Genomic DNA, 10,629 nt, shown 5'->3' with positions numbered 1-10,629 from the left:
ATGGTCCAATATGTATTCTATTGCTCTCCTGGATATAGAGCCAAAATATTAAATAAGTAACAAGTGAAAAAACCTTAGAAATCAGCAAATAAAGTACAAAAGGTAAATCAAAAAACCAATATTTGAAAATATAGTGAAGGAGTATACCATGTTTGAGGTGAATATGTTCCCAATGGAAGCGGATTGAAGAATAACACTTAAAGAGTCTTTGTATGCCCCATAGTTTCCGCTATATCCACTAAAGCCACCCTTAGCAACCGGCAACGTGAAACTAGTCCCTTAGTTTGTGTCGTATGGCCCATGGTTGTTTTTGTTGGTAAGGAAAGACATAGACCTGATCAGAGTGTAGCCTTCATATACTCCCACAGTTCCGGTAATCCCGATAAAGCGCTCATCGTCAACAGATGTAACCTAAAGATATAGCCAAATAATCGGTAAATGATGTATGATAAATTTACAAATCATTATATAGTACATGTTTTGGTATTTAGTATACGTAAAGAAAGCTCACTTACAATATGAGTTGAACCACCATCACCTTCGTATCTTTCTGAATATTTTTAGACACATTGATTATCTATGTAAGTGAACCTGAAAGTACTGTCACACCCCCGAACCAGACGACGAAAACGTCCGGGGGCTGGCGTGACTAATAATTGAAATATCATCACAATAAATATACATGAAACATAACACATTCATAACTAAACATTACATAGTACAACTAGCATTGTTCACATCAAGTACATTGTTTACATTACATAATCCCAAAATATTAAATGTTTGATGTTTAACAATATCATTACAGAAACTTTCATTACGCACTTGATGCTTCCTCGTTCTAACGGTTACCTGAGAATACAAGTTATTTTGAAAACAGTCAACATATATAATGTTGGTGAGTTCATAAGCATGTTTGATGTAAAGTAGTTTATGTCACTTGTAAAACCTAGAAAATCCGACATTTTATGTAAAAAGACTTTTTATGAAAAACGTTGCGAAGATCCCATAAGTGTATGTGTGTGTGATTTAAGACATGTGAAATGAATAACTTTCATATTTGTTTATTGTATAAAGAGTATATGTTTATAATAAATACTGTTGTTACCCCCGGAAAACTCGATGTTTTCCGTTTTAAAATAGTATGGCGATTTTTGTATTATTGAATAATTTCTCATACATTTACTATATATGAATTCGCCTTTCCAAACAATGAAATGAGTAACGGATCTCGATGTGAGTCGTTATATCCATACATGATGATGACTATTTCGCCTGCCTAAGCATTTGTGAAAATGCCGGATTTTGTTGAAGGTTTTGTCACCCTAGACTGGCCGAGTCTAACTGTAGCGAACAACTTAGGTGTAAGGGAGTCACCCACGTATAGATCTATACACACACTCTCGCTCTCCCTCCAGGAGACTTTTATTTTAACTACAGGCTACGCCCAAACACTCGTTGGTGTTGAACAACATTTCTCACTAAATCCAAACCGAAAGTTTATGAATATGAATAACCTTGTCCATAATTGTTTAATGTTTTCGTGAATATGAAGTGGGCCTAACAAACATGAGTGAGGACCATGACGGATCGTAGGTCATGTATGTTATTCTAGGCCTTCGAGCATACGACGGCCCGTTAAAGCCCATTAAGCTAGTGATGAGTGTTTGGGACCACATTAGTAATACAAATGGGCCACTAAGACCCAATATCATTTAAAGGTTAATGGAGGTCTACCAAACATGTAACTGGGCCACCAAGACGCATTAAGCATATTTTAATTATAATGGGCCCAAAAGATTATGAAATTGGGTCACGAAGGCCCAATAAGCACAAATAGGGAACAATGGGCTTAGTTATCGTATCATGTATTTATTAGTCTATAAAATTAGTGACAAAGGACTTGTTTTACTTTGATTATTTATTTACGAAGCAAAAACACCCGATGTTTGATTTATAACGACGATATGGTTTAACGATATATGTATATACTAGTTGTGAAACCCGTATATTATACGGGTTGATTAAAACAAAATGTTAAATAGAAACGATTAAATGATAAGTTTATTTGAATTTGAAATTTAAAATAAATAAAAATTATGAGAAAAAAAACATGCAAAAAATAAATAAGTTAAAATTATTGTTTAGTTATTAGACCCGTATACTAAACAGGTTAATTATAACAAATTATTAAACACAAATGTTTAAACTGTAAATTTATTTAAAATTGAAATTAAAATTTAAAATATAAAATTCGAAATTAATATCATTATGGTAGGTTTAATTTATGGAAACAAATTAATAATATATTAGAAATGGAAAATGAAATAAATGACAAGTGGAAAATAAATATATCTCTAAATTATGACAAAATGACATGTGGCAAATTGAATGAGAAAAGGACATGTGGCAAAATCATTTTTATTTATTAGGGTAGATACTTCGTGTCCATAAGTTAGAAATTGTTATATTCTTGACATATTTGATCAAAATGTTTATTTGGTCATTTCAGCCCATTCTTCATCAAAAGTAACATTTTCAGCCCCTTTTAAATAAAATGACATTTTTAGTCCTTTTTAAATGAAAAGTGACATTTTTAGTCCCTGAGTTTATTCTCTTGGCATTTTCGGCCCAAAATTTTTATTAAAATAGAGTTTGAGCCCAAACTATAAACTTTGAACATTTTTCAGTCCTTTGTTTACAAAATTTTATAGTTTTCACCCAAATTTCAAAAGTTTTACATTTTTAACCCAAATTCCAAAATCTTTGCATTTTAGTCCTTTTTGATAAATAAGGCCATTTTAACCCATGAAATAGGTTCATTTACATTTATAGCCCCTGTTTTTAGAAAACTTTCCATTTCAGCCCCCTTAAATTTGATTTTTCGCATACTTGGGCCTAAATAGCCGAAAATCCCATATTTTAGTCCATTAGGCTAAAATTTACATTTTTAGTCCTTTAAAAAGCATAATATTAATAAAAGCTCTTATTTTAGCTGTTTTGACCTTTTGGTCCTTGCAAAAGCCGTGAATGACATCTTTTTCCCCATCTTTTGTTTATTTATCAAAAATAGTCCAATAACAAATTTTATGTTGTAGTATGCTTATTATAAACCTTGTATGGTAGTTTATCTTGACATGTTAAGTGGAATATATCCTAGATCACATATTGTTCCTTCTTGAACTATAGATCTCGAAATATCTTTCATTTTTAGCACATATTCACCACATAAACACAAGAAATCACACATAACATACAAATACACATAGATCTACACATTTTACTTGTATTCTCCCCCATAAATCATATGAAAACCGAAAATAGAGGGGTGTGAACTCACCTTGGGGTTTGTGGTTTCAGTTTTGAAGAGAATTGGAAGAAGGTGATGTGCTTTTGGTTCTAGCAAACTCCTTGAGAGGATTTTTCGAACTTAAAGAAGTTCTAAGAAGTATAATCACGAAAATAAGGAGTGAGAGAAGTGATTAAGTTTCAAAAGAAAGTAGGTTGCTTAGATTTTGTGAGATCTTACCTACTAGTATGCAACTGGAAGTGATTTTTAGATGAAATGCCCCTTGAAGCTCTTATGATTCTTGAAATTTTTGAGAGGAAGTAAGAGGTTGTTGTTATGAGTCCTTGAGAGAAACTTCAAGTGAGTTGTGTGTGTGTGTTCCTTCCTTCGGCTGAGCATAAGAGAGAAAGAGAGAGGAGGGAGTCTTGGGGTGATGGATGCATGGAAGTATGAGATTGGTGCATGGATATCCCATGTATAATTATGATGTGTCATCATCCCCTTAACCACCCATTAATCTCATTTCCTCTTTTTTTATCTTGGGCTGAATTCTTGGGATTAGGAGGAATGAAGTAGTTTATCTTGGGCCGTTGCTTGATTTTGTTTGAAACCATGAGTCCATTAAGTAGGTTTTCGGCCCATTGGGCTTTTAGAGGTGGTTCACTGCCCAATGTGCATAAAAGAATTGATTTATGGTCCATTAGGGCTAAATGGATTCGTTAGGGCCCAATGAGGCCCAAAAGATTAGGTTTCATGAATGTGAGTCCAATTATGGCCCATTTTAAGGTTCTAAGCCCAACATAGTCAAATTGGCGGCTTATTGGTCCATTAGGCCCAATAAGAAAATCCTAGTTTATAATAGGCTTAAACCGGGATTTTTAGGGTTTTCAACATTACTTGGTGAATCTGGGTTTGAATTTGTTTCCATAGGAAGAACTTCAAGCATAACATGATTTAGGGTTACGAGTTTATAGTAGATAATGTTTACAAGAGTACAGAATTTCCTAGCTAGAATGCTAGTTGTGACAAGTACCTATTTAGCTATTTTATATATGTAACGAAAGCTTAGTTACCATATGAGCTGAACCCCCATCACCTCCATATATTTCCGAGTATTTTTAGACACCTTGATGATCTATGTAGGTGAACGTTATAGAATCTGAACACCCATAGGCGTTGATACGGATCTAGGAAATCCTACCGTTCGGGATGAATGTTTATGGCTTCAGTCCAGCGTTACCTCTCCATGGTCCAACATGTATTCCATTACTCTCCTATATATAGAGCCAAAATTGTATATAACTAACAAGTGAACAGATCTTAGAAATCAACAAATAAAGTACAAAAGTTAAATCACAAACCCAATATTTGAAAATATAGTGAAAGAGTATACCATGTTTGAGGTGAATATGTTGCCAAAGGAAGAGGATTGAAGAATAACACTTAAAGAGTCTATGTATGCCCCATAGTTTCCGCTAAATCCACTAAAGCTACCCTTAGCAACCGGCAGCGAGAAACTAGTCCCTTGGTTTGTGCCGTATGGCCCATAGTTGTTTTTGTTGGTAAGGAAAGATATTGACCTGATAACAGTGTAGCCTTCATATACTCCCACAGTTCCAGTAATACCGATAAACTGCTCATCGTCAACAAATGTAACCTAAAGATAATGCCAAATAATCGATAAATGATGTATGATAAATTTACAAAACATTATATAGTACATGTTTTGGTATTTATTATACGTAAAGAAAGCTCACTTACAATATGAGCTGAACCACCATCACCTCCATATCTTTCTGAATATTTTTGGACACCTTGATTATCTATGTAAGTGAACCTGATAGAATCTACACACCCAGAGGCGCTGACACGGATCTGGGAAATCCTACCGTTCGGGATGAATGTCCAGGGCTTCACTCCACCGTTACCTCCCCATGGTCCAACATGTATTATATTGCTCTCCTAGATATAGAGCCAAAATAATATATAACTAACAAGTGAACAAAACTCAGAAATCAACAAATAAAGTACACAAGGTAAATCACAAACCTAATACTTGAAAGTATAGTGAAATAGTATACCACGTTTGAGGTGATTATGCTCCCAAAGGAAGAAGATTGAAGAATAACACTAAAAGAGTCGATGTACGCCCCATAGTTTCCGCTAAATCCACCAAAACTACCCTTAGCAACCGGCAATGAGAAACTAGTCCCTTGGTTTGTGCCGTATGGCCCATAGTTCTTTTTGTTGGTAAGGAAAGACATTGACCTAATCACAGTATAGCCTTCATATACTCCCACGGTTCCGGTAATCCCAATAAGGTGCTCATCATCAACAAATGTAACCTGAAGGTATACCCAAATAATAGATAAATGATGTATGATAAATTACATTAAATTAAAGAACGTGTTTAGGTATTCTATATATGTAGCGAAAGCTTAGTTACCATATGAGCTGAACCCCCATCACCTCCATATCTTTCTGAGTGTTTTTGGACACCTTGATGATCTATATAGGTGAAACTAATAGAATCTACACACCCAGAGGCACTGATACAGATCTGGGAAATCCTACCGTTCGGGATGAATGTCCAGGGCTTCACTCCACCGTTACCTCCCCATGGTCCAACATGTATTCTATTGCTCTCCTAGATATAGATCCAAAATAGTGTATAATTAACAAGTGAATAAACCTTAGAAATCAACAAATAAAGTACAAAAGGTAAATCACAAACCCAATATCTGAAAATATAGTGAAAGAGTATACCATGTTTGTGGTGAATATATTCCCAAAGGAAGAGGATTGAAGAATAACACTTAAAGAGTCTATGTATGCCCCATAGTTTCCGCTAAATCCACTAATGCTACCCTTAGCAACCGGCAGCGAGAAACTAGTCCCTTGGTTTGTGCCGTATGGCCCATAGTTGTTTTTGTTGGTAAGGAAAGATATTGACCTGATAACAGTGTAGCCTTCATATACTCCCACAGTTCCAGTAATCCCGATAAAATGCTCATCGTCAACAAATGTAACCTAAAGATATTGCCAAATAATCGATAAATGATGTATGATAAATTTACAAAACATTATTTAGTACATGTTTTGCTATTTATTATACGTAAAGAAAGCTCACTTACAATATGAGCTGAACCACCATCACCTCCGTATCTTTCTGAATATTTTTGGACACCTTGATTATCTATGTAAGTGAACCTGATAGAATCTACACACCCAGAGGCGCTGACACGGATCTGGGAAATCCTACCGTTCGGGATGAATGTCCAGGGCTTCACTCCACCATTACCTCCCCATTGTCCAACATGTATTCTATTGCTCTCCTAGATATAGAGCCAAAATAATATATAACTAACAAGTGAACAAAACTCAGAAATCAACAAATAAAGTACACAAGGTAAATCACAAACCTAATACTTGAAAGTATAGTGAAAGAGTATACCACGTTTGAGGTGATTATGCTCCCAAAGGAAGAAGATTGAAGAATAACACTAAAAGAGTCGATGTACGCCCCATAGTTTCCGCTAAATCCACCAAAGCTACCCTTAGCAACCGGCAACGAGAAACTAGTCCCTTGGTTTGTGCCGTATGGCCCATAGTTCTTTTTGTTGGTATGGAAAGACATTGACCTAATCACAGTATAGCCTTCATATACTCCCACATTTCCGGTAATCCCAATAAGGTGCTCATCATCAACAAATGTAACCTGAAGGTATACCCAAGTAACAGATAAATGATGTACGATAAATTACATTAAATTAAAGAACGTGTTTTGGTATTTTATATATGTAACGAAAGCTTAGTTACCATATGAGCTGAACCCCCATCACCTCCGTATCTTTCTGAGTGTTTTTGGACGCCTTGATGATCTATATAGGTAAACCTAATAGAATCTACACACCCAGAGGCGCTGATATGGATCTGGGAAATCCTACCGTTCGGGATGAATGTCCAGGGCTTCACTCCACCGTTACCTCCCCATGGTCCAACATGTATTCTATTGTTCTCCTGGATATAGAGCCAAAATAGTATATAACTAACAAGTGAACATACCTTAGAAATCAACAAATAAAGTACAAAAGGTAAATCACAAACCCAATATTTGAAAATATAGTGAAAGAGTATACCATGTTTGAGGTGAATATGTTCCCAAAGGAAGAGGGTTGAAGAATAACACTTAAAGAGTCTATGTATGCCCCATAGTTTCCGCTAAATCCACTAAAGCTACCCTTAGCAACTGGCAGCGAGAAACTAGTCCCTTGGTTTGTGCCGTATGGCCCATAGTTGTTTTTGTTGGTAAGGAAAGACATTGACCTGATCACGGTGTAGCCTTCATATACTCCCACAGTTCCGATAATCCCGATAAAGTGCTCATCGTCAACAAATGTAACCTAAAGATATAGCCAAATAATCGATAAATGACGTATATTAAAGTTATAGTACACATTTAGGTATTTAATATTTTTAAAAAAACGTCACTTACCGTATGAGCTGAACCACCATAACCTCCATATCTTTTCGATTGTTTTTGCACTCCTTGATGATCTATGTAGGTGAACCTGATAGAATCTACACACCCAGAGGCATTGATACGGATTTGGGAAATCCTACCATTGGGGATGAATGTCCAAGGCTTAACTCCACCGTTACCTCCCCATGGTCCGACATGTATTCCATTACTTGCCTGAATATCGAGCAAAAAATTAAAATATAACTATTAAGTTAAAAAATCTTAGCAATCAACAAAGAAGTAGACAATGTAAATCGGAAACCCAATATTTAGAAAAATGGTGTAAGAGTTTACTATGTTAGTGTTGAATATTTTTCCAAGGGAAGATGATTGAAGAATGACGCTGAAAGAGTCGATGTATGCGCCATAGTTTCCGCCGAATCCACTAAAGCTACCCTTAGCGACCGGCAATGAGAAGCTAGTCCCTTGGTTTGTGCCGTATGGCCCATAGTTCTTTTTGTTGGTGAGGAAAGACAATGACGTAATCACAGTGTAACGTTCATATATTCCCACGGTTCCAGTAATCCCGATGAGGTGCTCATCGTCAACAAATGTAACCTAAAGATAGATATTAAGAAATAATTGATAAATGATGCATGATAAAAATATACAAAAGTATAGTACATGTTTAGGTACTTAGTATTTGTAACGAAAGCCCACTTACTGTATGAACTGAACCACCATCACCTCCATATCTTTCCGAGTGTTTTTGGACACCTTGATGATCTATATAGGTGAACCTGATGGAATCAACACACCCAAAAGTACTGATACGGATTTGGAAAATCCTACCATTAGGGATGAATGTCCAAGGTTTAACTCCACCGTTACCTCCCCATGGTCCAACATGTATTCTATTGCTTGCCTAAATATAGAGCCCATATATATATATATATATATATATATATATATATATATATATATATATATATATATATATATACATATATATATATATATATATATATATATATATATATATATATATATATATATATATATATATAAACTAACCTTAGCAATTAGGAAATGAAACACAAAAGGTAAATCACAAACCCAATATTCCCAAATATGGTGAAAGAATATACCGTGTTTGAGCTAAATATGTTCTCAAGGGAAGTAGATTGAAGAATGACACTGAAAGAGTCCATGTATGCTCCATAGTTTCCGCTGAATCCACCAAAGCTACCCATAGCAACAGGCAGCGAGAAACTAGTCCCTTGGTTTGTGCCGTATGGCCCATAGTTCTTTCTGTTGGTAAGGAAACACAATGATGTAATCATAGTGTAGCGCTCATATACTCCCACAGTCCCGGTAATCCCAATGAAGTGCTCATCGTCAACAAGTGTAAGCTGAAGATATACCCAAATAATCGATAAATGATGTACGATAAAACTACAAAAAAGTATGATACATATTTAGGTATTTAATATGTAACAAAGCTCACATACCGTATGAGCTGAACCACCATCACCTCCATATCTTTCTGATTGTTTTTGCACACCTTGATGATCTATGTAGGTGAACCTGATAGAATCTACACATCCAGAGGCGCTGATACAAATTTGTGAAATTCTACCGTTGGGGATGAATGTCCAGGGCTTAACTCCACCCTTACCTCCCCATGGTCCGACATATATTTTATTGCTTGCCTGAATATAGAGCCACAATAAAATATAACTAACAAGTGAAAAAAAAATCTTAGCAATCAACAAATGAAGTACAGAAGGTAAATCACAAACCCAGTATTTGCAAATATGGTGAAAGAGTATACCATGTTTGTGCTGAATATGTTCCCAACAGAAGATGATTGAAGAATGACACTGAAAGAGTCGATGTATGCTCCATAGTTTCCGGTTAATCCAACAAAGCTATCCTTAGTGATAGGAAGAGAGAAACTAGTCCCTTTGTTTGTACCATATGGCCCATAGTTCTTTTTGTTGGTAAGGAAAGACAATGACGTAATCACAGTGTAGCCTTCATATACTCCCACAGTTCCAGTAATCCCGATGAAGTGCTCATCGTCAATAAATGTAACCTGAAGATATACCCAAAATCGATAATGATGTTTGATAAAATTACAAAAAAGTATAGTTCATGTTTAGGTATTTAATATATGTAACGAAAGCTTAGTTACCGTTTGAGCTGAACCACCATCACCTCCATATCTTTCCGAGTGTTTTTGGACCCCTTGATGATCTATGTAGGTGAACCTGATAGAATCTACACACCCAGAGGTGCTGATACGGATCTCGCAAATCCTACCACTAGGGATGAATATCCAGGGATTAACTCCACCCTTACCTCCCCACGGTCCAACTAGTACGCCATTGGCTGCCTGCATATGGAACCAAAATAAAATGTAATTACTATGAAGTGAAGAATATCTTAACAACGAGGAAATGATGTACAACGATCATACAAAATATGGTGAAAGAGTATACCATGTTTTGATCTGAATGTATTCTCTTAGTAAATGGGGAAAATTGGTGTGGAATTCACGATCGCCATTATGAGCATGTCTATATATAGAGATTAGGGTGGGCCTGTAAAGTAATGAAAGTTTAAATTTATGTACTATGATTTAGTAAATGTAATTATTTTGTATAAGAGGGTGGTAGAAGATGTTAGACTGGAAGGTCGTTGTACTCGAAGGCTGAATAGTTCGCTGCTATCTTAACAGTATTTTAGAGGGTTAATAATTGACATTAATTCTAACAATGTTTTTTAAATGGTTAGTAATTGACATTATTCTAACAGCCATGTTTTTAAATGGTTAATAATTGACATTAATTCTAACAACCACCGGCCTTTTTTT

The 10,629-nt window shown here is 35.5% G+C and overlaps 1 protein-coding gene across 2 annotated transcripts; it reads right to left on the bottom strand.

Moving 5' to 3' along the window:
• Nucleotides 1-4,047: 4,047 nt before the first annotated feature.
• Nucleotides 4,048-10,155, bottom strand: LOC111886978 (uncharacterized). Of its 2 annotated transcripts, XM_052771424.1 has the most exons (17): nucleotides 9,949-10,155; nucleotides 9,586-9,849; nucleotides 9,263-9,463; nucleotides 8,900-9,163; nucleotides 8,476-8,676; nucleotides 8,106-8,369; nucleotides 7,785-7,985; nucleotides 7,429-7,692; nucleotides 7,109-7,309; nucleotides 6,744-7,007; nucleotides 6,424-6,624; nucleotides 6,056-6,319; nucleotides 5,736-5,936; nucleotides 5,371-5,634; nucleotides 5,051-5,251; nucleotides 4,683-4,946; nucleotides 4,048-4,563 (listed from the first exon to the last, which is right to left on the bottom strand). In XM_052771424.1, the coding sequence occupies exons 1-17, from the start codon at nucleotides 10,153-10,155 to the stop codon at nucleotides 4,507-4,509; spliced, it is 3,783 nt and encodes a 1,260-aa protein (XP_052627384.1). In that variant the 3' UTR covers nucleotides 4,048-4,506. The 2 variants fall into 2 exon arrangements, with proteins under 2 accessions (XP_052627384.1, XP_052627385.1); XM_052771425.1 differs by lacking the exons at nucleotides 4,048-4,563; nucleotides 4,683-4,946 and having other exon boundaries at nucleotides 5,109-5,251; nucleotides 5,339-5,634.
• Between the last annotated feature and the right edge of the window lie 474 nt (nucleotides 10,156-10,629).

Source organism: Lactuca sativa, chromosome 4 (assembly GCF_002870075.4).
Source record: "Lactuca sativa cultivar Salinas chromosome 4, Lsat_Salinas_v11, whole genome shotgun sequence".
NCBI classification, from domain to species: domain Eukaryota; kingdom Viridiplantae; phylum Streptophyta; class Magnoliopsida; order Asterales; family Asteraceae; genus Lactuca; species Lactuca sativa.
The sequence above is the reverse complement of the archived record's forward strand: the minus strand, read 5'-3'. Positions and strand labels throughout refer to the sequence as shown.

What these genes read in the sequence shown, in the direction of transcription:
- LOC111886978 (XM_052771424.1), bottom strand. Translation starts at nt 10,155, where the DNA reads ATGCAGGCAGCCAATGGCGTACTAGTTGGACCGTGGGGAGGTAAGGGT. An exon ending in AAATATTCAACACTAACATA is followed by an intron (nt 7,986 to 8,105) that starts GTAAACTCTTAC and finishes CTCGATATTCAG; the next exon opens with GCAAGTAATGGAATACATGT. An exon ending in ATATATTCACCACAAACATG is followed by an intron (nt 5,937 to 6,055) that starts GTATACTCTTTC and finishes ATCTATATCTAG; the next exon opens with GAGAGCAATAGAATACATGT.